We start from the raw sequence: 26861 nt of genomic DNA on the forward strand, positions 1-26861 counted from the left end.
GATTATTTATTTACTTCCTTCTACTCGGCTCTGGGCCTTCTTTGGTGTTGTTTCTCCAGCTCTTGTAGATGTAGGGCTCAGTTGTTTATTTGAGATTTTTCTATATTGCTATGAAGTTCCCTCTCAAGACTGCCTTTGCTGTGTCCCATAGGCTTTGGACTATTGCATGTTCATTTTCATTTGTTTCCAGAAATTTTTCAGTTTCTTCCTTTATCTCATTATTAACTTGTTCATTGTTTAATAGCATGCTATTTAGTCTCCAATGAGTTTTAATATTTTTGAATTTTTTTCCTTGAGGTTGGTTTCTAGTTTCAGACTCTTGTGGTCTGAGAAAATGCTTAATATGATATCAATTTTCTTGAATTTTTTGAGGCTTGTCTTGTGTTCTATCATGTGGTCTATCTTTGAAAATGCTCCATATGTCATCATTACTTTTTCTACAGTACTAGCCCTATTCTTCAAGTACTGAGTAATATATATTCTGGTTAAAATGACTTCAGTTTTCAAAATCCAGCTTGTCCACTAAGCTAAAATAAGTAAATATTCAGAACAGTAACTATTGCCAATGAAAGAGTTTTGAACTGACACTGTAGAGACAAGTTGAGTCCTTTTTGTCTTTGAAGACAAATTAGTTCCATTGGATTTATTTTTGCCCTTCAGCCAGTGACACTATTCATCAGAGAAAAGCAAATTAAAACCACAATGAGATATCACCTCACACTGGTCAGAGTGGCCATCATCAATGAGTCAACAAACAGTAAGTGCTGATGAGGATGTGGAGAAAGGGGAATCCTCGAGCACTGTTGGTAGGAATGCAGATTCTTGCAACCACTGTGAAAAACAGTACAGAGCGTCCTCAAAAAAGTTAAAAGTGGAACTGTCTTATGACCCAACAATTCCACATCTGAGTACTTATCCAAAGAAATCAAAAACACTAGTTCAAAATGATAGATATTCCGCCACATTCATTGCAGCATTATTTACAATAGCCAATATATGGAAGCAGCCTAAGTGTCCATTGATAGACAGTTGGGTAAAGAAGATGTGGTGCATATGTGCAATGGAATATTACTCGGCAGTAAAAAGAATGAAATTTTACCATTTGCAACAATATGGATAGACCTAGTGGGTATTATGCTAAGTGAAGTAAATCAGACACATAAAGACAAATACCATATTGATTTCTCTCATATGTGCAATTTAAAAAACAAATGAGCACACAAAACAGAAACAGACTTGTAGACATGCAGAACTGATGATTGCCAGGTGAGAAGAGGGTTTGATGGCTGGACGGAAAAGATGAAGGGATTAGAAAGTGCAAATGGGTAGTTTCAAAATAGTCACAGAGATGTAAAATACAGCACAGGGAATATAGTCAGTAATACTGTAACAACTGTGTAGGTGCTAGGTGGGTACTAGACTTACTGGAGAATTACTTTGTAAGTTATATAAATGTCTAACCACCACGCTAATACCTGAAATTGATATAATATTGAATCTCAGCCATAACTGAAAAAAAAATTTAATTAAAAAGAAGTTTGCCAGTGGTAACTACAGAACTATAAATGGTGGTTAATTTACTTATAAGCATTTATATACTAAATTTCCTTAAATGGGGAAAGGTCCATTAAAAATTAGACCAGGCCTTTCATTGTTAAAGTACTTATAGTCTAGTAAGTTGGAAAAGAGTAAAATCGTGGTGTAGTACAGTACATACAATTGTATGTAAGTGCAGAAAAGACCAAGTGCCCACTACAGTGTCTGGGAAAACTAGGAAACCATCCCTGAAAGCCAGAGAGAGGTTTGGGGTTGACATTAAGATCAGATGTGCAGGAGGTGGTGCAATCCACCACCCCCCCCCCCCCGACCCACAGCATCTGGAGCCACTGTCAGCCAGGACCAGGAAGGAGAAGCACTGGGCTGCTGGCTTCCAGGAGTGTCCGATCCCAAACTTCTCTCTGCCCCCTGGGGAGCGCCCCTACACACGGGAAGATGTGTTGGAATGTCTTCCTGTACAACTCCACCACTCACCGTTTCCCCTGTCTAGAATGTGAGGGCAATGTGTGTCTCTCAGAACTGTTAGGTTTAAAAGCTACATCCTGTGTGATGTGTCTGGCACAGGGCCGCACTCACTTTATGAGGCCCACCTGCCCACAGCCCTGGAAGAGAAGCCTGTCTCCAAACCCCCTGCTCCTAGGTATCCTTCCCAGGAAAGCAGTGCAGCCCGTCACAGTTACATGGGCCTCAATACAGGTTCACACGGAAGTTTTAAAGGCCACTAGATTTCTGAATGCTCAGAATTCGCCTCTTGATTTTTGCCCAAATCAAGATAGGCTTTGAGTGGAGCATTTTGACACCTGGGTGCTAGAACCAGTTCTACCACACTCCAGGTACTTCGTCTGGCACAGAATATAGGTCCTCTGCCTTCTAGGACCGCAGGGTCTGGTAGAAGTGGAAGGACACAGACCCAAGCAGCTTTCACACAAGGCGGAGTGAGTGAGTGAGGTGATGGAAGCATGAAGTGCGGTGGGGGTAAAGAGGAAGGTGTGGTGAAGTGGGAAGGAGAATTAGAGGGCCTGTAACATCTTTATGGACCAAAAAGGCTTGTGTTGCATTTTTATTACATTTGTTTTATTTTATTTATTTATCTTTAGAGAGGGGAGGGAGGGGGAAAGAGAGAGAGAAACATTAGTGTGTGGTTGCCTCTCGCATGCTGCCCACCGGGGACCTGGCCCACAACCCAGGCATGTGCCCTGACTAGGAATCAAACTGGTGACCCTTTGGTTCACAGGCTGGCACTCAATCCACCGAGCCTCACTAGCCAGGGCTCATTTTATGTAAGTTCCGATGAGCCAAGTGAGCATTCCAGAGAATGGTGAACAGCGCAAGCCTGGGGTCAGGAACCTGTTTACAGATGAGTGCCTCCTTCCTTGAGTTAGAGGAAGGTGCCTGGACAGCAGGCAGTTGGGACATAGCTAGTGGGTTCTGAAAGGGCGCAGGGGTTGATTGCTGACCCAAAGGGTTTAGGCTAAGCTCAGGAAAGGGGATGGCAGCACCGACACTCCTCTTTGTTCATTGGTCTGTTCATACATTCACTTGTTATTCATTCAGCAAACATGTATTCATTATTGACTATGTGACAAGCCCTAATCCAGTGCTGAGGGAAGAAAAATACATAAGAGAGCTTCTTTCCTGGAGGAAATCATAGTTTGGTGGAGGAGACAAGTAACAATAGTACATAACACAGATTACAATTGCTACACCCATTCCAAGAACAGAGTTAAGAAAGTAACTGATTATGCTTGGAGGTAGAGGATGGTGAGAAACAACTTTAAAAGATGTGCCATTTGAGCTGAGTTTGAAGGATAAAGGAGTAGGAGCTTGCCAGATGGAAGTAAGAACTCTGCAGACAGAGCAAACAACACAGTGGAGCCCAGGGGCTCAGCTGCGTGGGGCATACTGGGAACACGGGCAGGTTTGGCTTGTATGGGCCCCAGAGTGGGAAGGGGACCTAAGGAGAGACTGGAGAGCTGCACTGCAGTTGGAATGTGGCTTCATCCCAAAGGCAATGCAACAGTTTGAAAACGTCCACACTTGGGAGTTAGGACAGTAAATGTCAGTGGGGTGTCATGAGGATCAGAGAGGTCCTGGGCAGATGGTAGGGAGACTTTCCACTAGCCCTTGTATCATTGGAAAAATCAGGAGGACCTGAACTGCGGTGGATTCAGTGGGGCCTGTGGGGTTATTGATGAAAACTCACAGTGTGGGTAACTCTCAGACTTGAATGGCTGGTGCCATTTCCAAAACAGGGGGGTCAGAAGGAAAATGGTGAATTTGTTCTTGAATATGTTTAAGGTTACTGCAGAACCCCTGTAATGCTCTCCCCACCCCAGCCCCACCTCCACCTTAAAACCCTTCCAGGGGCCCCATATTCCCGTCAGCCCTGGCCTGCCCCGGCCCCACTGTCTTCTTTCAGCCCTGCCTCCTAACACACTTGCTGCAGCCCATGCAGCCTGCAGGTCCTGGAATTGCCAGGTTGTGCTCTAGTTCTTTGTGCCTCTAACCGGAGGCACCTTTTCCCTTCTCTTGCCTTCTGCCTGGCCAAACACCAGACTCACTCAAAGGCAACATCTTTGAAGCATCCCTTGACATTCTGTACTACCACCCCAGGGAGAGCTAGTGTAAATCTGTCAGCAGCGCTTATTCACCCACTTGACTGTAATGTTTGCATGCAAGTCGCCTCCTCCACCACGGCCGCCCTTCCCCCCGGGGCAGGAGGCACCTCCATATCCAGTGTGCCTGACCAGATGGAGTCTAGGACATCAGTACATGTGTGCTGAATGAACTAATCCAGACTGGGGCCTCCGGCAGAGAGTTGGAAATTCTAAAACACAAAATGAAAAGCACCAGAGACAGATGCAAACCACGTGAAGATCTTCTGCCTACAGTTGGCTCACCCATCCTCTGCTCCAAGCACTCTATTGTCTAAAGGCTAGATGTCAATGAACTAGGCCCGTGGCTGTTGGCTTGATTACGTGTGCAGAGTGGAATAGAAAGGGAGGAAGAACACAGGCCCATAGAGGGGGCCAGTGAAGCTGGGGGACTGAAATGGGTGCAGATTTACATGAGAGAGAGCCTGACCTGGACACCTGTTTTTCTTTCCTCCATCGAGGCCTCTAGGCCCTATTTTCTACCACCCTCTGGTGGTCACATCCATATACAACAAGCTGCGCGTGAGCTGAAAGAGTTTGTAGGAGGCCAAAGTTCCATGGGTTGGCCTCAGAGGTTGTGACACCCTCGTCCCCTAGATTTAGCATGCAAATTTACATATATATATATATATATATGCACACACACAATCTTATACTGATGAGAAATTCCAAGAGCTTTTTATCGGGTTCTTAGGAGTTTACCACCCCCCAGATGACTGAGTATAAAAGATTATTCTAGAGTAGTGATTTTTTTCCCCCAAATGAAATCCTATAATGAATTATAATGTAAGAGAGAGAAACCAGACCTGGATCCCTGCTTGCACAGAACACAAAGTCCAATGTGAAAACTATGCCTATAAAGCCAAAGGCTCGTGCTGCTTCAGAGCCATATGGGCCCATAAGAGCCTATGAGACGCACTCAGTCACACCTCGGGGAGGGGCGCCGAGGCTCACAGAACGTACCCGTGGCAGTACTGGAACCTAACACAAACCCTCCTACCCCCTCTCCTAGGTCTTTAAACTGCTCATTTTGCCTTATTTTCCAAACACCTAAACTTGGAAAAGATAGTTATAAAATTTTTGCTATCCTGAATATAGTTCCCAAACAAGAAACTATCTTTTCTGTAGATATTTAAGCTTCTGGAAGGACATAGTTCTCCTTAGAAATGCCTCTCAACAAGCCGTAATACATGGTAGAAAATGAGTCCGTAGCTAACATGTGAATAGTTCCTTATCACTTAGGACGTCAATGCCCGAACACCCGTAAGCTAACTTATTTTACATGGGGACACTGAGACTTGGAGAAAATGATTTGTTTGCTGTTTTCTGACACTGTGACTTAAGGGTTCTTGCTACTACTTCTCAGCCTTCGTATTCAAATGTATGCATTCTGACTTAAAACAGCGAGCCCGTCAGCAGTGTAACTGGCTTGTTGATAGGTGTGGCGAGGGGAACACAGTCAGGTAAGAGCAGCCCCTGCTAATCACAGCCATTTGGGGGTAGGGAGCGGAGTAAAGGCTAACATTGATTGAACATCTATATACCATGGCCTCATTTCTGAATCGCCTTCACAGTGTGTTTTCAATCACCATTTCTGCAGATGCACGAACTGAAGCTCAGAGAGAGAAAGTGCCTTGCCCAGGGTCACACAGCTAGTAAACTGAAACAAACCTCAGGCCTGCCTGCTCCTCAGCCTGTGTGTTCCTCACACCAAGGAACTGTGCGAGGCTTTGAACATGCCGGCTGCCCTCCCCAAGTGGGCAGTCCTGGCCTCCTCTAACCCTCTGTCCCCTCCCTTCTTTCTCTTTTGTAGGAGTGCCAGCTTCTCTCAGGGCACCAGGGCCTCGTTCCTCATGAGGAGTGACACAGCCGTACAGAGACTTGCCCAGGGCAATGGACACTGTGTCAATGGGGTCAGTGGTCAAGTCCATGGCTTCTATAGCCTCCCCAAGCCGAGCCGGCACAATACAGAATTCAGAGACAGTACGTATGACCTCCCCCGGAGCCTGGCCTCCCATGGCCACACCAAGAGCAGCCTCACAGGCTCTGAGACAGATAACGAGGAAGTGTACACCTTCAAGACACCCAGCAACACCCTGTGCCGGGAGTTTGGGGACCTCCTGGTGGACAATATGGATGTTCCAGCCACCCCACTCTCAGCCTACCAGATCCCTAGGACGTTCACGCTGGACAAGAACCACAATGCCCTGGCAGTGGCCACTCCTGGGGACTCAAGCATAGCTCCCCCACCCAGACCTCCCAAGCCAAGTCAGGCAGAAACACCTCGATGGGGCAGCCCTCAACAGAGACCTCCACTCGGTGAAAACAGCAGATCGGTCTCTGCCGCGGCCACCATCCCCAGGCGCAACACGCTCCCTGCGATGGACAACAGCCGACTTCACCGAGGTCAGTGTCGGCCCTCCCCATGGCTCCGGGGGGCGGGGCGGGGGATTAGGTAGCACTTGGGGTCTCAGCAGCTTGCTAGTTCGTGGTTACTCATGCCCCGGAGACCGAAGGACCACCCAGGGCACTGATGTGAGTTAGACACCTTGTACTCAGACCCCTGACTAGAGGGTCCTCCCGCACTGGCGGCTGTTCCTGGACACCCACAAAGGCCACAGTACAGCGGACCCCGCCTCAGAGAAGCTGGTGTTCTACTGAGGGCGGCAGAGCACTCTTGGTTAACCACAAAACAACATATTCTGGGTTTGGAAGTCTAAATCACAGTATTTTTTTCATTTATAAATGAAACCAGAGATAGCAAAAATCAACGTAGAGGACCGGTCCAAACTGAAGCCAAACCTATGTGGACCAGCAGACTATGAGAACAAAGCTAGACCTTCAGAATATTTTCTAAACTGCCCTTGAATCTCTGTTCACAGTCTGAACTTCTAGCTGAAGGATCTAACTTCTGTTGTCACTTGTTTTCCACGCAGAGTATTCCAACTCTGCATATAATCCCCTTTTTAATGAAAAAGTACAATAACGTTAGTTCCTTTTTTAATTATATTTTATTGGTCATGCTATTACAGTTGTCCCCATTGTTCCCCCTGTGCCCCCTCCACCCAGCACCCCCCACTCCCTCAGGCTGTCCCCACACCATTGCTCATGCCCATGGGTCATGTGTGTAAGGTCTTTGGCTGCTCCATCTCCTATACTATACCTTACACCCCCATGGCTATTCTGTAACTACCTATTTGTACTTCTTAATCCCCTTGCCTTGTCATAATTTCTTTCATTTTGCATTTGCGCTATAGCTTACAAAGCCTGTCGTTCTATCTGTTGTTCAAGCTGAGTAGTGACCTTCAGAATTTGACAAGACAAAGCCTCATTGTATCCATTTTGCCTGAGGCCTGTGGTAGTTAAGACACTTACTCAGGGTTGCAAGGTTAGTTGGGGGCAGAGATGGGCCTTGGGGCCAAGGTCCTGACCTCTGGCCCAGTACTCTGTGCAGCCTTTCGGTCCATCAACCATTTGATCAGTCACCTGTGTTCCAGAATGGAGGTGATAGAGACATTTAAAAAGCATGGGCCTGCCCTTCAGAAAACTCACACGTAGTTGGGGAAATAAGGTCAACATGTATTAACTGGTCACGTGTCAGTCGTGCGACTGTGGTGTTTGTGTCAGTGACGGCTGGGGTGCATGGGACAGGAGGTACGTGCTGTAGGAGACGGAGAAGCACACAAACAAGGGTAGACGTGGCCGAGGAGGGATTCGATGTAGACACCAACACTGGAGCTCGATCCGGAAGCCTGGGAGGGCTTTCTGAACTGAGAAGTGATGTGACCAAAGTAATACCTTATCACTGGGGGTTGAGAGTGGTATCTTCTGGAGTTTTAGTAAGGCCCTGAGCAACACTGGTGAGGGTCTGGGTGAGTGGCAGCACCCAGGTCAACTGTGAGTGCATCTGGATCCTCCTTCTTGTCGTAGCTTCTTCCTGCGAGTCCTACGAGTACCCTCAGCGTGGTGGAGAGAGTGCGGGCCGCTCTGCAGAGTCCATGAGTGATGGTATCGGTTCTTTCCTGGTGAGTGGGGTTCAGCCAGGGGTCCTCAGCCAGCTCAGATGGGTTAAAGGTCACCCAAAGAGTGACAGCAACTCCCTCTTAGGACCATACCTAGTTCTTGTCTCAGTCCAGCACCCTGGATTGAGTTTTCAGAAAGTAAGATACAGGTATCCTGCTATGGAGGAAATGTGTATATTTTGGTACACTAGACTACAAGGCTGGCCAGCCTGTGGGTGAGTAGGAGGGGTTGGAAGACAGAGGACTCAGGCTCTGGGATGGTGCATCTAAGGCAGCATCCTAACTCCTGAGGTCTCACCTGGAGGAGGGGCTGTGGCAGGAGGCTGCAAGCAGAGGTGGCTCAGAGTTAGGCTCAGTGGTAGAATCATGGTTGGAGTGCAAGGTCGGTCCCAGGCTGCCTTCTAGGCAGGGCTGACCACAGTTCTGCAAGGTCTCCGGCTCTGGCTAAGCAGGCTCAGCCTGACTTTAGGTGCATGGATGAGATTGCAAGTTGGGCAACCAAAGCAGAAGCAGCTTAGTTCTGCATCTGAACAAACAGGGCAAGAGCTGAAGGAAGGCTGTAGTCAGGGTTGCTGCGTCGCATGTTCTGTGGCAGCTCTGACTGCAGCTTGGTGGTCACACCGAACACTGGATGGGGGGAGCACAACTGGCCCAGCCTCACCAGCCAGGGCCAAGGCTCCTAATATGCTCCTTGCCTGGCTTAGGGCCTGAGACGCTGACTTCCCAATGGTGAGTCCACACCTGAGGTGGAGGGCGGGTCCTAAACCAAACCTCTGCAGCCTCTGGCCTTAGGCATCTGGAAAGCCTCATGGGCCCAGCCACCAATGATATTTCATACCAAAGATTTATCGAAAGTTCCAAGTGAGTCCCAAGGGGCCATGGAAGCTGGAAGGGACCCACAGACCTCATTCTTCCAGTCTCCCCTGCTTTCTTACTGGGATTTCCCAGGGTCCACCTTATAGTTCCACAGTGCAGCTCACTCAATTACGTTTTTCTTCCCTCCTATGTAAACCCTCATCACACCCTTGTTTCTTCTTGCTGGTGACAGCTGTATGTCTTTCTCTCTCCCTCCTAGCCAGGGAAAACACTTATAGGCCGATCGGATAGCAGCAATTCTGAAGACAACTACGTGCCCATGAATCCAGGTTCCTCCACCCTGCTGGAGCGAGCAGGCGACAATTCCCAGAGCGTCTACATCCCCATGAGCCCAGGGCCCCATCACTTTGACCCCCTTGGCTACCCCTCAACAGCCCTTCCTATGCACCGAGGCCCCAGCCGAGGGAGTGAGATCCAGCCTCCCCCTGTCAACCGCAACCTCAAACCAGACCGGAAAGGTAAGTCCACCCCTTCCTTGTCCCATCTCTGGACAGTGGCCAGGGACTGCATTCATTTACGAGTCAAGTGGATCCTGGCCTTTACTTGCAAGGAAGTGGTAGCCTCTGGGGCCTACACTACCCCGAAGTCGTATACCCACAGACACAAGCCCTCCAAATGCATCCCAGTGGTCTAGCACCTTAGGGACTGGCCACTGGAGGAACCTGCTGGGCAGAGGAGTATAGGAGCCAGGGCAGAACAGATGCAGGTTTCTGCTCTGCCACCTGCTAACCTGTGAGTGCAGACAAATCATGGTGTGTCTCAGAGCCTTATTCTTCATTTGTGAGATGGGAAACATAATACATACCTCCCAGAGGAATTGAGGGACACAGATAATATGTCTAGAAGTAGTTCATAACATGAAGTGCTATTCAAGGGGAAAGGGTTAGTATTAGATCTGGGGTAGAGTAGGGTGGAACTGACACAGTACTCTATTAGAACATATATTAGGATGTGATAGGAAGGCTTGAGCATTCAAACCATGTAAATGTGCGTTGGAATCCTTATCTAGGATTTCCTAGGTGTGCCTTTGGACAAATCATTTTAATTCTCGGAGCTTCGGTTTTTATATCTGTGAAATGGGAATAGTAATTCCTGCCTCCCAGGTTTGTTTAGAAGGAAAGCATCTGGGACATTGACTCTGGTCCACAGCAAACGTTCAATGAAATTACGTCTCTGTTGCCAGCATCTAGACCAGCAAGTTCAAGGCCCAGGCTTGTCTCTACCGCAGGCTACTGGCCTTGGATCAATGGCAGGGATTCAAAGGGAGAAGCAGAATGACCTTTGGCAGAGATAAGCCTGACTGGTTTGGCCAACAGGGAATTCACATCTTAGCATTTGGATGGAAGCTGACACAGTCCTGTGGCCTTCGCCTCCCCCTACTTTGGGTTCCAGAGCCCCGATCCAGCAGCCGCAGAACGTACCCATGGTGGCATTTTCCAATTCAAATGTCATCTCCTGTTTTCCTATATAGTCACAAACCTGGGGAGAACACTCTGTTGTCAGACTCTGTCCTCACTCTGGATTCTGGAAATACAATTACCATATAGACAATGCAAAGAATATGTAATCTGGAATCTGAAGACATGTCTTGAAGGCCTATCAATGTGGGTGAAGTTTACATAAACATGCTAAGCCTCAGTTTCCCCACGTGAAACTGGATGAATATGAAGGCATTTATAAATATACCTGTGTTTTAAGTATGTATGTATGTGTGACATTAACAGCTGATAACGCGACTTTCTATTCCTGCTCCAGCAAAGCCAACACCGCTCGACCTGAGAAGCAACACTGTCATTGACGAGCTCCCCTTCAAGTCCCCGGTCACCAAGTCTTGGTCTAGGGCCATGTGAGTGTCTTTTTGGAAGTGGGAGCTGCAAACAGAGCCATTAGGGCTGGTGAGGGGACCGGAGGCCAGGCTGTGAGTCAGGAAGGCTGCATCGAGATGACAATGTTGTCAGGGGCTGAGCAGTCCATAGGTCTCCTGGGGGTTGGCTTTCTCATCCGAGAGCGGGAATAATTGTATCCGCGCTGCATCAGAGCTTCCTCTGAGGGCAGAAGTCTGGGAGTTGAGGGTCGGGGGCCCGGGGGGAGGCTGGAAGCTTCCCCAGGGCTTATTCTGTCTCCCCTCTCCAACAGCCACACCTTCAACCCCAGCTCTTCCCAGTGCTGCCGCCCCGTCTCCACACAGAGCATCACCAGCACGGACTCAGGAGACAGCGAAGAGAACTACGTCCCTATGGTGAGTCCCCTGGACCCGCAGCAGTGCCTCCCTTCCAAGTCCTCGGACCTAACGCTCTCGTCCCCACTTCCCAGCGTGGCTCACTCTCCTCGGCCCAGGGGTTCCCACATCGTTTGTATTGTGTTTGCCACTGTGTGTCCTCCTTGAGTCACATGTGTGGTGAACACCTACCATCAGAGGCAGTGAAGACAAGGTCCCTACCCTCAGAGAGGCCACCGCCATAAGAGGCAGAGAAGGCCTGCCTTTCTTGTGACTGTGGCAGAGGTGGCACGGTCAGTGCCCCTGAGAGGACACTGGGGGGATGCACCTGCAGGACAGGTGGTCATACCAGGCTGGGGAAAGCGGAGGCACTGAGGTGGAGGTGGCCATGTGTGTGGGGACGGGGCATGGAGGAGAACAGTGATGGTTAACTGTGGCCAAAGGTGGGGCAGGCGGGGGAAGATTGGACTGGGGCCAGATCATGAAGGGCCGCACATGCTGTCTGGGAAGTCTGGACTCTTCCTGTGGACAGGAGGGACCTTCATAAGGGTTAGCAGGCCAGATGATTAGACAGGTATTTCAGAATAGTCATTAGTGACAAGTGTACCCTTCAGAGTTAGTTCCTTCCTCTATCCTGTTAAAAATCTCCCCTCCATTTCCTCACCCTCCCGTGCCGTGACCACAAGCGAGTGTGCGGGCGTGTTCACCGAGTCCTCCGCAGGCGGGAAGCTCACGCGCGATGACTCACTGTGGTGAAGGCCACAGCGGGGCCTGAAACACAGCCGCACGTGGCAGGTTTGCCCCCGAGATCCTCGCTGAAAAGCGAACAGCTGCCCAGCACGTGGTAGTTGCTGCACATCAAGAGAGCAAATCAACCAACCGATAAAGCAGCCAGAAACAGAGCACAGGACTGCTGCCTTGATCATCAGACCGAGCGCAGCAAAGTCCTGGGCGGGTTCGAGCAGCTGCTGGGTGGAGGCAGGGTCGAGTGTGTGCTGTCTCCAGAGCCGCTGAGGGGACCGGGCTGTGGGCAGCCTGGGCACGAGGCCACTCTGCTCAGCTCAGCTCTCCGGGGAGCTGGGGCTGCAGGGAGCAGGCTGCTGCGGGGTGACTCCCCTGCTCTAGCCTCGGGCCATGGGAGGGAGTTTCAGAGAAGCAAATTCCGAGCAAAAGAAGGCTTTCCAAAGTCCAGTGCATGAGAGAAACATGCTCCCTTCTCAGGGGCCAGCAGACAGGGGCCGGGTCTCTTGGGGACACTGTAGATGAGGTTTGGCCTGAGGTCCTAGAGGGAAGGGTGTGGTAAGGCGAGATTAGCACAGGTGTGGGAGTCAGAGAACAGACCTGGTTCCTGCCTCTGCTCATTAGCTGTACAGCCCCCGGCAGCCACTTCACGCCTCTGAACCAGTTTTATCTTTGTTTTTAAAAATGAGAATAGTAACAATGCCTGCAGCACAGGACTCGTTGTAAGGGTTTAAAGGAGAACATGGGAAGTGCTGGCACAGACTTTGAGCAGGAGGCCGGGGGCTCGTACTCCCAGGGGTGTCTGGGTGGCGGGCTGGTCTAGTCCCTAAACTCACTAACATCTTTTCCTCCTCATGATACAGCAAAACCCGGTGTCTGCATCGCCCATTCCCAGTGGCACCAACAGTCCAGCCCCTAAGAAGAGCACCGGCAGTGTCGACTACCTGGCCCTGGACTTCCAGCCAAGCTCCCCAAGCCCCCACCGCAAGGTGCCTGTGGGGGGCGATGTGAGGGGGTGGGGGTCAGAGTTCTCCGGGCTCTGGTGGAGGGGACCTTCCCTCTGCATCTTGCTGCTTGACTGTGCTCTCGTCTGGGTCTCATAAGGCTCCCATCTACCACCATCCCCCAGTGCACAGGTGTCCTGGGTCTAAGGGGCTCCCCCAGCCAGGGCCTTCCCCTGCCTCACCATGCAGATGGGCAGACTAGAGCACACCTGCAGGCTCGACCTGCTGAGGGTTCCAGAATCATTCAGTGATAGAGCCAAGACTCGAGACTCCTGTGTCCAGGTCCCGGTCTCTTTCCGAGGAAAATTCACTGTCTGGGTGGGTCCCAGAGCCCTGCTGTTGCGCAGGGGTTTTCTGAAGGGACTTCCAGGCCCGGGAAAGCTCTCCGCAGGAAGTACACATCACTGTCCAGTCCGGGCAGCGGGGCAGGCATTCTGCCTCCGCACAGGTGCCCCTCGGGGCGGCTGAGAGTGCCCTCCAGGGGATACACAGAGCTCAGTGGCTGGTGCTTGTTGGCACCCAGCCACTTCCTTCCCCTGGAGGGACTGTTGTAGCAAACGGGGCTGATGCAGTGTGGACTTGAGGCTCCAAAGCCACTTTCAGAAAAAGCAGACAGACCCCTAAGGCCAGTCAAAGCAGCAGGCAGAGGCCCGCCCCTCAGCCCCAGAGACAGCTCCGGAAGAGCTCACCGGCAGCCGCCCACCTCGTGCTAACTCATAGCAGCGTCTCCTTCCCCTCTCTGTCCCTCAGCCATCCACGTCTTCTGTCACTTCCGACGAGAAGGTGGACTACGTCCAAGTGGACAAGGAGAAGACCCAGGCTCTGCAGAGCACCATGCAGGAGTGGACGGACGTGCGGCAATCCTCGGAGCCTTCCAAGGGAGCCAAGCTGTGACCAGGCCACCGAGCCTGGAGGGGGGCCTGGGGCACCACAGCTGGCTCCTCCCCGCCTCCCCATTCTCCTCTCCCATAGCCTCTCCCTCCCCCACCCCCTCCACTCTGCCGCTCTGGCCTTTGACACACTTGACATCAGGGACCTGAACCCTTCCCTGGGAGGCGAGGGCCTGATTGAGGCACTTCCTCTGCCCACTCGGGGCCCACCTTTGATTTGTATTAGCAATGGCCATGCCTCTGTTCACCTTAGAGCTATTGCCAAAAAGCATCCTTCAGCCTCTTCCTGCCCTTTAGATCTGCGTATACCCATAGACGTGTGGAGGGAAGGCTGGGGCTCCGAGCCGGATGCCATGCCTCACTCGGTCACAACCCTGAGCCCCGGGGCTGCCTCCTTCAGTCCCTGAAGAAGCCCGTTTTCTCACTGACCAGGAAGACAAGGACCAGCAGACCAAAGTGGGCATGGCCTTCATCCCTGTCTGTCTCAGCACAGGAGAGGCAAGGCCACCAAACGATGAAGTCAAGAAGGAAGGTTAGAGGTGGTCTTGAGGGACAAGAGAATTACATCCCCAGGTGCAGAAGGCAGTTGGCCCCTGCAGTGGTCCCCCCCTTTCAGCCAAGTGGCAGTGCCACTGTGCAGGTTGGCAGAGGCAGAAGGATGAGGACAAAAGGACAGGAAGGCTGAGGAGGATGAGGAACCGAGAACAGGGAGAGGGCTCTGAGCCCAGGAGATGGGGGAGAAGGGCAGCACGGAGTCAGGCCCTGGGGCTGTGGAGCCGCAGGCCCACTCTGCTGCTTCCCCGAGACTCGACGTTCCCACCACCTAAGGGGACGGTCGGTGGGAGAAGCTTGGACTGGGCTGGGCGGGGAGCTCGGTGAGAGGAGGCTGGTGGGGCCGTGAGGAAGCAATGCAAGGTGCAGGATGGAGGGAGCATGGGGGGTGCTGGAGGCGATGCGGGGTGCAGGAGAGGGCAACCCTGGGACCTGAACGGGCTGGGCAGAGGCATAGGGCAGTGCAGCAGCGGGAGGCGCAGGTAACGATGGATGAGAGGCAGGGTTGAGGCCATGGGGCCAGCATAGCGAGTGGGAAGATACCCTATGGGCCTGGTGGAGGCAGTGCCAGAGGGGGGCGTGCAGAGTGCAGCAGAATGGGAGAGGGTGCTGTGTCGTGTTGGGAGTGACGTGTGGTGGCGTGACACAAGGGCAGCTCCCAGGACTGACGGACAACGGGGAGAGCAGTGCAGAGAGCAAACGGGGCAGGACAGAGCCTGGAGGAGACACGTGGGGATATGACAGCTTATGCAGTGGGGCCGGGGTCGTGCCCCGGTGCAGGGCAGATCTGAGCGTGGCCCAGTGCCAGGTCAGTGATTCTCCGCTCACCTTCTGTTGGACCCTCGCATCCCAGGTGCCGGCTTGGAGTGACCCCTGGCTTCAGGGACAGGAGAGGCCAGGCTTCTCCCGAGGCTGGAGAGGCCATCAGATCAGTGCCAGTCCCCACCCACCCCTGCCAGGGACAGGAAGTAGGGATCACCCCAGGCTCCTCCCCAGCTTGGGGTGCCGGGAAGGGGGTATCTGAATATTTCTATGCTGAAAGTTCTTGGCCAATTTTCTCAAGTTTCAGAGACACCTGGGAAGCCCAGATGTTTCACCCTATGCTGTGGAGCAGACTCATCGCAAAAAATATAAAAATAAAAAGTCTTCCCACAGTAACGAATAGAGGTGGCCACTGCTCCCCTTTAGCTTCTGGGGGTGTACACACCCCTCACCAGCCCAATGGCCTTGACCACTCCCTGAGAGGCACCATCCTGGGAGGAAGTATTTTCTCAGCAGTAGTCCCTCCCGTATTAGGTCAAATCAGCTCAGCCAGCGGTCATTAACGGCTGCCGTGGCCAGGCTCTGGACCAGGCACTGGAAACACAGGACTGAATCAGACTATCCCTGCACTTAAGAAGCTCACAGTCAGCGAAGAAAACCGACAAGGACCCAAGGCATTGATAATGGCCATGGGAAAGACTTAAAATGCTGATGTCCCCATTCCTAGGTGGGAAGCACAACCATGCTGACATACCTGGAGCTTGAGCAGAGGAAGTGGGGCTGCTTCCCCAGGGGTCAGGGCCAGGGCAGGTGTGGGAGGGGGCGGGGATCAGAAAAGGGGGCTTCTAGGGAGAGGAGGTACCTGAGATGGGTCTTGGAAGAAAGTGGGTCAGATTTTGAAGGGAAGGATAGCAGCGCTGGGCCCAGTGCAGGAGGAAGAGAGGAGAGACTTGGGAAGTTTGGGGAATGAAAGACCTTGGGGAGTGTGGGTCCATGCCTCCGTGTTCCCACAGGTGAAACGGCAGCGGTGGCAGTGGCCTGCAGCAGGCAGGGTTCGCCAGTTCACTCTGTCCAGCCCCGACTGTATCCCTTTAAGGGCCCTCCCGTGCAGGGTCTCAGGTGGCAGAGCTTTCAATGGTGCCACCCCTGAGCCCCAGCAGGCCACCCACGGGCCCAAGTGTTGATGCCCTCAGCCCCGGCCCCAGCAGCCTCCTCTGTTAACCACTGGGTGCCCACATGTCAGTGTTTTCTGAGTGTGCCCGGATGTGAATTAAATTGGTTGGAGTCTTCAGAGATGGTGTTCTAATCTAATCTGCAAGGAGACCTCCATTCAGTTCTTGGTTCCTAGAACTCCCAAACCCTTAGGGCCGAGGCAGGGGCAGAGACGGGAGGAAGCACATGAGAAGAGGGAACTGGCTCACAGCCCCAGCCTGCCGAGTATTTAGTACATACCTGTCAGCTCAGTTTTAAAAACCAGTCCCTTGGCCTATCAGTGCGTCAACATCCACCTCTCCCGGTGGCCCAGCAAGACTGGGGACGCTTTCCCGGAGTGGTTAACCGGGGGCCCATCCTGCCTGGGGCTCCCCACAGCAGGAGCCGTCCTGGCCCACATCTGCAAGGCTACAGACAGCAGAGCAGGGGCAGTGAGAGGAGGAGCGAGTGCTGCGGGCAGACGGGTCTCCCTTGCACCTCGGTTTGCCTGCCCGTGACGGGCGGGTAGACAGACGGGCAGTGTCTGAGGCCCCCGAGGCAGCGAGGCTCTTCTGTTTTAAGGGAGAAGTCCCTGTTCTGTGGCCTCCCTTGAGGGTCTGGACCACCCGGGCTAGGCAGCCAGTGAACCTGGTCCCCTCCCTGTATTGAGTGTGGTAACCTCCACATTTGAACCATTCAACTCCGCCCGGATCGTAGGACTGAAGCACAACCACTCCGAAGTGACTGGAGCAGGGGCCCAACTCCGGCCTGCCCCTTGCCCCTTCACCTGCCACAGGGCTGAGTCCTCAAGGCCAAGCGCAGCCAAGCAGCCCACCCCTGACCCACACCCTGTGGGTGACAGGGCTCTGGAAGCCGAGTGTAGCACAGGAGGGAGGGAGCCAGTCTGTCCCTGTCTGCGACCCTGGGCGATGAGGCCAGCCCCGTGAGCGCTACAGCCCCTCCCACGGGGCCATCGTGCTGGGACTCCGAGCCCTTGGCCCCAGGCCAGATCGGCCACCCAAGGGGCGTGGGTCCCATTGGAGATTCTGGCTGTCATGTGATATTTGGTGGTGTGTGTTCTTGTGTGTGTGTTGGTTACCTGTGTCTTGAAAGTTAGAATCATTTACACAGAGTTATTGATATTTGTCAGGAAACAGAAAATGGGCCAGGAGAAGCCCAGTCTTGGGCTCTTGCCCTGTTACCATTTAAAATTGACATTTAATTTTTCAAATCACTGTTGGTGCCTAATCACTTAAGTTATTAATTTATTATTTTCTTTTAAAAAAATTTGTAACACGTATTTATCCTGTGGGTAGGTCTGGGGCGGGTGGGCACGCGCTCACGGGGGTCCCGTCTGTGCTGGGGCGGCCTGGCGCCAGCGGGGCCCCTTCACAGTGGAGTTGGAGCAGGACGACAATAAAGTCCGTTAGACACGACCTCGGTGGCTGCTGCGGAGTCTGTCTGAAGGCTGGGGCCGCTGCCGGGCTGCCCGCATGTCGGCTCAGGCCTGTTCTTGATGAGGGCGTTGTGTCTCTCGGGGTGCTAGTCTAGCAGCAGTGTGCCGGCTCAGGCCAGGCTGCCCCGCTCTCGTTTTGACAGAAAATAACTGGGTGCTCTCCTTGGCTGGAAACTAGAACGAACCCTCCTGACCTCTGACTCCGCACCCCAGATGTGTCCAATGGGAACTGTAGTAACATCTGCCAACGCCTCTTTCTTAGAAGGCGCCCTGGGCTGGGACTGAAAAATGAACGAGTGTGACTTGGTGGCTGACAAGCTGTTGGCCCACTTCTGCTGGTCCCGGAGATCCAATATTTAAGGGTCCATGACATTTGGGCCAAAACTCCACTCCGCCTACAACACAGGCAGGTGGCCCCTGAAGCCAAGCCCTGGCCACACCACTGGCCCCACCTCCTCTGCTCTCCCACGAAGACAGGCCATGCTGGTGGCAAGGGGTCCCTCCAGCTCCACAGTGGGGTGGCACCTGGGGGAAGGCCCTGCCTCCAGCTCTCCCCCGGCCCATGCCCACATCCAGCCCAGGAGAGGCCACCCACCCCTGGGTTCTCAGAGGGAAGGAAGGAGGAACGTGGTGGCAGCAGTAGCTACTTGTGGTCAGGCTAGAGTCCCTGGGGCCCGAACAATCCCCAGCTACCGGGCCCAGCCCCACCTGACAGGCGAGTCCCCTGACAGCAGCCCCCAGCCTGTGCACCCCCCCCCTCCAAAGGCAGAGGGCTCCCTGCTTCTCAAGACAAGGACAGCGTTCTTCCTTCCCTCTGCCAGCCCCTGCCTCTGGGAAATGTCCCCCCTTTGGTTCTGACCCCGCCCTCTGCGACCTCCCAGGCCTCACCTGTACCTCACAGAGCACCGCAGGGGCGGGTGCACTCATCTACCACAGAGAGTCAGCACAGCGGTGGGGGAAGGGGGTGCGTACCTCCCTTCCCGCCTGCGCACACCAAGGGTGTGGACATCACAGCCACTGGGTGGGAAGAACGACAGCTTCAGAGGCTTCCGAGAACCTATTTTTATTCCTGTTTGAGACCCTGAGTCTCTTCTCTCCATTCAGAAGGGGAACAGTGGTGGGAGGGCACGTGAGGACAGCATCTCCTGTGCGCCAACCCCCCAGGCCGCTGCTGTCCTGGCTGGTGGATGGACCACCAGCTTTCCTCAGGACAGACCGGCTCTGGGAGAAGCAGACACATCTGCAGGAGAGTAAGGCTTCTCCATCTTAACCAGGAGGGGGATGCACACCGTGGCATCTCAGGCACTGAGGCAGGCTATCGGGCGGACAGAGGGTCTCCCACTGGGAGGGGGCTGTCCCCACCCCTATGAGTTGCTGCGTGTCAGGGAGCAGACAGTCTCGGAGGCACCTACTCGCCTCTCAGGAGAGGGACAGATGATGGGCAGGCGCCGCGTTACCTCGGAAACCCCCTGGGAGAAACAAGGCAGCCCGGGGGCCACACGAAGCCCCTCTCAGTGCGAGGGCATGGCTCCCACTCTGCTTTTTCACACGGTAGCGCAACAGGATTGTCTAGAAGGAGTGGAAGGGCAATGCTACTTAATGGCAAAACTCGAGAGCTGTGACATTCAGCCTTGCTGGCAGTCTGCAGGGGACAGGCTACGGTGTCCATCTAAGGTGCTTCGAGTTGACCAGGATACTTGGTAAAATCCTAAGGGGGTTGAACCCAGTGTCTGGGCCTGAGGCCAAGTGCAAGGTGCTTGGCCCTCACCTCTTCAGGCTGAGGGCCAGTGTCCCAGAAGCTCCCCCTCCACCTCTCTTGCCCTCGGAAGGGCCTGCCTTCAGGACGGGACCTGCCGCCACAGCCTCCCTCAAACCCTGTCTGGCAGAGCACCTCTGCCTGGGACCTGGGCCCCCACCTGGCTCCCAGAAGACAGAGGTCAAGGCCTCCCCTGAGGCTGGCTGTGGCACACCCGCAGGCAGGACCAGGGAAGGATTCACATTAGAAGACCAGTCTGTGGACGTCTCCGCCATTGCCACCGGCAGCGTTGCAGCCCCCTGGAGAGCCTTCATCCTCATCCTTGTCCTCGTCAAAGCCTCTCCCCCAGTGCGGAGATGCAGGGAGTGCAGAGATGTAGGCCGCCCTGCTCCGTGCCTCCTTCTCCTGCTCCTGGAACACAGACGGAGGCGGGGGAGGGAGCTTAAAATGCAGGCGCTGAAGTGAGAGTCCACCCTCCACTCCCTCCCCCAGTGCCACCCAGTGCTGCACTGCCGAGTGTCCTTGGTCCCCAGGGCCAGGCCCAGAGAAGCCACAGCTTCTGCCCTAGAGGCATCCCAGCTCAGTGGGAAGACAGGTGGGGTGGATCAGTCCTTCCACCCTGCTGTCTAGGCTTCAAAATCATTCTTCCTTCTTCCAACAAAAATCCAGCCCTTCGGAGGAGAGGGACTCATTCACACTAGACTGTGACGACCAATGAGGGCTTGATGTGGCCCCAGGAAGCAGGAGGTCCAGGGTCCCATCCCACCACACAGGGCTTCCTGGCATCAGACCCAGGGACCTCCCCTCCCACCCGCCTTCCCCAGGTGACCACCGACTCCAGGTGCCGCTGTTCAGAGGCCCTGGTGTGGCCACTGCAGTTGTTGGTGGCCACTGTCCCTTCTCACTGGTCAGAGCCCTTGCTGTTCCAGTTGCTAAGTATTTTGACACCACCCTTAACACTAAAGACTAGAGCACAGGTGGCCAACACAAGGCCCTCAGGCCGAATCCAGCCTTCCACCTTCTTTTATCTGGCCAGCACCGTGTTCAACCAGATGGCAGTGCTGAGCCCTCACTTAACTGTCAGGGAGTAGTTAACATTTATACAGTCCTAAAGATACATTCAGCCTTTTGAAGGCAACCGCGAGGCTGACGTGGCCCCCGGTGAGAGCGAGTTGGACTATAGTCAAAGGCACAGTGACGGCGGAGGCTCACTGGGCAGGGAGGGCCCCCGAATGCCCCAGAGGCTCTGTAGCCACTTATGCAACTCCATTCGTTGAACCCCACGCTGCTCCTTCAGCACACTTACAAAAACTGGTGCTTACTCAACGTCTGATGCTCTGAGATAAGGGGCTACATCTGGTCCACCCACATACCCCAGCGCAAAGTGGTAAATGAATGGACAAGAGCAAAAAGGAAGAGACTCAGAGAGGAGCAGTAGCTCCTCCGAGCGGGGATGGTACTGGGAAGCCCCTCCACCTGGGCCCTCGGCCCAGAGGCCCCGACAGGCCTGCTCACCTGCAGGAAAAGGATGTTGTCTTTGGAAATGGCTTCCATCAGGTCTTTGTGGAGGGTGGGCTCTGTCCGGACTCTCGGAGAGGCCAGCTCAGCCTCAGGTCCCTCCCCAGCCCGCTGGCGGTAAAAGAGCACATAGGCCGTGTCCTTGGGGAAGAAAGAAGTGACGTTGCTGACAGACTCGAAGGAGGAGAAGGACACCCGGGTGTCGTTGAACAGGTACCACTGGTGCTCGGGCTCGGTTCTGTCGGCCGCTCCCAGGGAAGGGGCCGGGCGGGCAGCGCCCTCCCGGGCATAGCAGTAGTAGTGACCGCTCTCCGAGGACACTCCGGAGTGCACCACGACACTGCACAGGTCGTAGGCCTGCGTCCGGCCCCCAGACAGCGGCAGGCGGAGCAGCAAGGGGACTGCCACGTCGTCCAGGATCTTGCGGCGCCGCATGGTGCGCAGGTCGAAGGAGAAGCGCAGCAGAGTCAGGATGAGGTAGCGCGGGCCCTGGCTCAGCTCCACCGCCTTCTCGGCCTCCTGCAGCGAGGCGCACGACTCGCAGTAGTAGCGGTTCTCCGCCGTCAGCCTCTCAGGGGACAGGAAGTAGTTGACCAGGTCCAGGACGGAGCGGGAGCCCTGTCCAGAGGGGGTGGCCCTGAGGGTCCCCCGGCCCAGGCTGGCCTCCTTGTCCTTGTCCTCTTCCTCCTTCACCTTCTCCTCCTCTACTTCCTTCTCCTTCTCCTCTTCCTCTTTGGTCCTTTCTTCCTCCTCTCTGGTCCTGTCTTCTTCCTCCTTTCCTCTCTCCTCCTCTTCCTCCTCTTTCTCTACCTCTTCCTCCTGACTGCCCCGCCCCCCAGCTCCCTGGGGGCCCAGGCCTTCAATGTCTAGGACCGCTGGGGGGACACCCCCTGTGATGCAGTGTTTCCTCTGCCTCTGAGGACCCGCCCTGTTTTGGTCGTGGGTCGGGGATGGCGGGGGAGGGTCTGGAGCTCCGACTACGCCCTCTGCAGGGAGCAGCACCGAGCCCAGGCGGCGGCGGCGACAGCGCTCAGGTGGGGGAAAGGCCAGCGAGAGGTCCGTGAAGGCCTCCTCTCTGCAGGAAACATTGAGGCAGCGGAGACAGCGAATCCGAGTCACAATCTTGCCTCCAAACATCTTCTCCACAGAGGTTGAACTGGGGCCCGGGGGCTCCTCTGGCGGGGACAGCGAGCTGGACTGCTTGAGCTTCTGGCAGATCCTGGTCCCCGTTTTCTCCTCCTCGTGCAGCCTGGAGCAGGGGGCACAGAGGCTTCATACACACACAGGTGTGTTCCCAGCATGCTGGCTGGACTCATGCCGTCTACCTTACTCAGCTGGCCACACAATCAGACACATACACATGCAGGAGTCTGCACAGGGAATACACATACATGTGCAAAATGGCATCCATGCACTCACAAGCCAGGCACACACTGCATACAGGCACACAAACCTGCTACATACGTATCTATGTGCAGGTGCCCCCAGACCCGTGACAAAAACACACATGCACTCAGGTAAGCACAGTGTTGTGCACACACGCCTACCACTCCCGGGTCACGGTGCAGGGCAGCATCTCCCAAGCTTCCCTCACACTCACCCCCCACACTCATGGTACACTTCTCCGAACCTTCCACAAGTGTGCTGCAGCACCCCATTTCAAGTTAGGGGACAAAACAGCGTGGAGGGTGGGGCGTTCCCCTGGGCCTGACCTCCCTTACCTATCCAGCAGGTACTTGAGGTACTCCGAGCAGTCCTGCTGGGTGCCAGGGCTGAACCAGGGTGTCCAGGATGCAGAAAGGAAGTTCTCTGGAGAAATGGCAGGCCTCTAGGACCAAGGGAAGGGAAGGCAGGGTCAGGAGCAGGAGGCTGCTCCCCAGCCAGCGCTACGGCATGCTGGGCCTGCAAGTCTGCCAGGGGATTCTGGGCCCCAAACTTTCCAGCCTCCTCACTGAAGCTCTCCCTTCCCTAGTCCTCCCTGACCCACCCCATCCCTCCAAACCCACACTGCCTATGAGCAGGCATCACGTTCACGGAGAGAACAACCCACTAGGCATTTGCTCTCCCATGACACACCTCATGCTCTCTCTCCAGGTGCCTGCTCACTGCCATTCCCTCTGCCTCCTTGCATACCCTCCTCCCTTGCCAAAAGCTTAGCTACAATCCAAGTCTCAGATGCACCTGTTCCATGATGTCACCCGTTCCGAGATGTCTTCCACATGGCCTCTTCCCGATCAGAACCAACCTCTCCCCCACCTTGCATGTGCACAACAGACTGCACCTCCTTCTGTCCAGGATTACCACTGTCATCTGCAGGTTCATCTCCCCCCGCCCCCTGACTGTGAGGGAGGTGCTTTGCTTACTCATCTCTGTGCCCCCACACCGGGCCTTGTATAGTACCCAGCCAAGGGCTTTAGGTTCCATGAGGGCAGAGACCGTGGACAAAGCAAATATGGTCCTCAGGGTACCTAGCAACGTGAGTGATCAAAAATGACAGCAGATGAACACAGCAACACCTAAAGCAATGGACCAAATCGCTGATGTGAGAATGCGTGGTGGGCGGATGTGCTAGCGGGCAGCACAGCACACAAGAGGGCTTAAGGAGTCCCCCTGTCAGGTAAGAGTACCATATCAGCTCCACAGGCTTTGGCTATGAACCCAGGCCAGCCTGGACTGGGGCTGTTACACCAGGAAGTAGGGCCTGATAGCCAGCTGCAGGCAGATCCCGGGGACGGGAAGGGTGTCAGATGGAAGCCTCCTCTCCATCATGCCCAACTCCCTCTGTACTCACCTGGCTGTGCTCCAGGAAGGCGAAGAGCCACTGCAGCTTGGTCATCAAGGGCTGTGAGTTGTTCTCAGTCAAACGGAGCACACAGTGTCTGAAGCTTCGAAACAAAGCAGGAGCACCAGGGTAAGCAAGGGCACCCAAGGGGCCCATACTCACCCATGTCGCGGGCAACCCAGAGCCTCCAGGCTTAGAGGCAGAAGAGACTCTTGTAGCTCAAGTCTGGGCCAGGGGCAGGGGAGGAGGAGCAGGTGAACGACTCAGCTTGGATAATGAGGTGACCCCAGCCCACGACTCCAAGATTCAAAGATTCAAATATCCTACATCCTATGGTGCCGAGTCCCTGCCAATACCATCGCCAGCCACTCACACCTCTGCCCTGCTTCCCCAGGACACGGTGTTCACACCCGCTGAGAGCAGCAGACCCTGCTCCGACCTCAGCCCACAAAGTCTGCTCTCGAACTCCTCCTCAGGGCCCCTGCCACTGTGCCTAAGCCCACCCCGAGTGGTCCCCCTCCCTTTAAATGAGGGAGGCGGGCTCAGTGTGAAGAAGATGCCGAGAGAAGAGGGCTCTGTAAGGGTACACGAGCCCCAAGTGACAGAGGTCTGACGTCATGGGCGATGGGAAGGAGCCCCTCCTGACACCCACATTCCCTGCCACAGTCAGATGCTCAGGCCCCAGCGCAGCTCCCGTTCTAACGAGGAGTCTGGGCAGGCCGGTCAGACCTGAGCCCACACACAGAGCAGAGCTGCCAAAGTGCACTCCGTGACGCAGTCTGCTGCAAGGTCAGTTCAGAAATCGAGCATTCGGAAACTTGTGACTTGACATTTCTAGGACCACACAAGCACAGGACCCTTTTTCTAAGTCATTTTGTTATGTTTTGCAAAAGTAATGGTCTGCAGAGCCTGGAAATTAAAAAATAAATAAACAAAGCTAGTTCTTCAGCAGGAAGTGTGGGAAGCGCAGCAGCAGCCCATGAGCAAGTCCCAGCAACCCAACCCCCTCCCACTGCACCCACAGCTCAGCGAGAACGAAACCGACGTGAGGTCATACCGTAATTCCAAAGCGAAGCTCACTTCCACTGTGGGTTTTATTAGAGATCTCTGAGTGTGGCATTGGCAAAAGAGCATCTGAATGAACCAGGGGAACAGGACAGAGACCCCACAAAAGGACTCAAGTGAATACAGTCTACTGAACACGGGCTCAGGAGCACAGGCAACAGAACAGAGCCAGGACAGTCCAGGCAACGAGGGCACTGGAACAACTGGCATCCACGTGCGAAGAACTGAATCGAGACACCAGACCTTACGCCCATCACAAAAATAAACTCGAAATGGATCCAAGCGCTAAACAGAAAACAAAGCTGTGAAAATCCCAGAAGAAAACACAGGGAAAATCCCAGATGACCCTGGATACACCGATGCCCTTTTAGATGCAACAGAAATGATCCATGGCAGAAATACTTGATAAGCTGAATGTTATTAAAATTAAAACACCAAGAGAATCAGAAGACAAGCCAGAGACTAGGAGAAAATACTTGCAAAAGACTCATCTGATAGAGGACTGTTATCCAAAATATACAAAGCATTCTTAAAATTCAACAGTAAGAAAAAAACAACCAGGTTGAAAAAAATAGGCTAAACATTCTTCACAGACATCTGACCAAAGAAGATGTACAGACAGCAAAGAAGGACATGAAAAGATGCTCCACCATCACATGCCATCGCAGGAATGCTAACCAAAGCAAAGAGATACACCTGTCGGAATGACCAAAACCCAGGACACCAACACCAACAAACGCTGCGAAGGGTGTGGAGCATCAGGAACTGTCATCCGCTGCTACTGGGAATGCAGAATGGCACAGCCTATTTGGACATCAGTTCGGTGGTTTCTCACAAAATTAAACATACTCTGGAGAACGACCCGAAGACAAGCTGAACAGAACCCCTACAACTAAGGACAGAAAGAAGAAGCCACGTCCAGACTGGTAGGAGGGGCGGGGATGCGGAATGGGCTGGTCCCACGCCCACATGTGGTGGTTAAGAAATGGGAGAGAGATCTCAGTGGTCCAGGGCCTCCCTGAGGGGCAAGGGATCACAGAACAACACCAGGACTCCCAGTCCAGGGTTGCAAAGCCAGGAAGAGAAGTCCCCATAACTGCTGGCTGTGAAAACCAGCAGGGATAGAGCCGCTGGAATCCCAGGCACCCTTAAAGGGCCTGTGCATGAACTTAGTCACTCACAGACTCACTCTGAGCTCCAGTGCTGGGGCATCAGCTGAAAAAGTGCCAGAGACTTATGGGGAGGGGCTGAATTGACTAACTTCAGGGTATGGGCTGGAGGCACAGGGTTCAGGCCAGCTCACTGGGGTCAGAAGTGCCCACAGACGCCATTGTTCCTTTGTTGAGCCCTGGCAAGCACAGGTGAGCACCAAATCTGAACTCTCTGTTACCTTAGCTAACACAATCTGCCCTGCCTCGTGATTCCCTGAGACCCTGCCTCACCCAGCTTGAATGCTCCACCTGACCTCTTCTAGCAGCTTCTCCATACAAGTGGCCTGTCTCTGCTCACACTGCAGACTTTCCTAAAATATCTCAAAGGACCACAAAGCCCTAACAAGCAGTATGTCACCTCAGTGTGCAACATAACACTTGCTAAGTGGCCCCAAATACCGCAGTAGTGGCAGCCAGCCTCGGTTCACAGCTTAGCTTCTCTGAGGCACCACCAAGCCCAGCATAGGCAGCAACCAACTGCAGATCACTTTGTACTTCCTACCAGGTAGCTCTGGACGAGACACAGGCAGTAGCTGAACTTGGCCTGTACCAAAGCCTCTCCCAAGAGACCCCAAAACCAACACACCCAGTGGCTGGCTTCAGACC

The 26861-nt window shown here is 53.9% G+C and overlaps 2 protein-coding genes across 4 annotated transcripts in view; one reads left to right on the top strand and one right to left on the bottom strand.

Annotated features, from left to right (window-relative positions):
* The window catches only part of GAB2 (GRB2 associated binding protein 2), a 176384-nt gene extending 158481 nt beyond the window's left edge, over positions 1–17903 (top strand). Inside the window, exons 4-10 of the mRNA XM_028516564.2 lie at positions 6025–6617; positions 8142–8236; positions 9309–9567; positions 10865–10955; positions 11246–11348; positions 12932–13057; positions 13823–17903. Coding sequence (XP_028372365.1) covers positions 6025–6617; positions 8142–8236; positions 9309–9567; positions 10865–10955; positions 11246–11348; positions 12932–13057; positions 13823–13966 — 1411 coding nt within the window. The 3' untranslated portion in view covers positions 13967–17903. The remainder of the gene's footprint in view (positions 1–6024; positions 6618–8141; positions 8237–9308; positions 9568–10864; positions 10956–11245; positions 11349–12931; positions 13058–13822) is intronic.
* Positions 17904–18974: 1071 nt separating this feature from the next.
* USP35 (ubiquitin specific peptidase 35) overlaps positions 18975–26861 on the bottom strand; it is a 31085-nt gene continuing 23198 nt past the window's right edge. For all 3 annotated transcript variants that reach the window (XM_036028752.1, XM_036028753.1, XM_028517622.2), the window contains 4 exons: positions 23989–24082; positions 22919–23025; positions 21195–22446; positions 18975–20090 (listed from right to left, as the gene is read on the bottom strand). In XM_036028752.1, the coding sequence (XP_035884645.1) occupies positions 19923–20090; positions 21195–22446; positions 22919–23025; positions 23989–24082 (1621 nt within the window). In that variant the 3' untranslated portion in view covers positions 18975–19922. The remainder of the gene's footprint in view (positions 20091–21194; positions 22447–22918; positions 23026–23988; positions 24083–26861) is intronic.

This window comes from Phyllostomus discolor, chromosome 6 (genome assembly GCF_004126475.2).
Source record: "Phyllostomus discolor isolate MPI-MPIP mPhyDis1 chromosome 6, mPhyDis1.pri.v3, whole genome shotgun sequence".
Lineage (NCBI taxonomy): Eukaryota > Metazoa > Chordata > Mammalia > Chiroptera > Phyllostomidae > Phyllostomus > Phyllostomus discolor.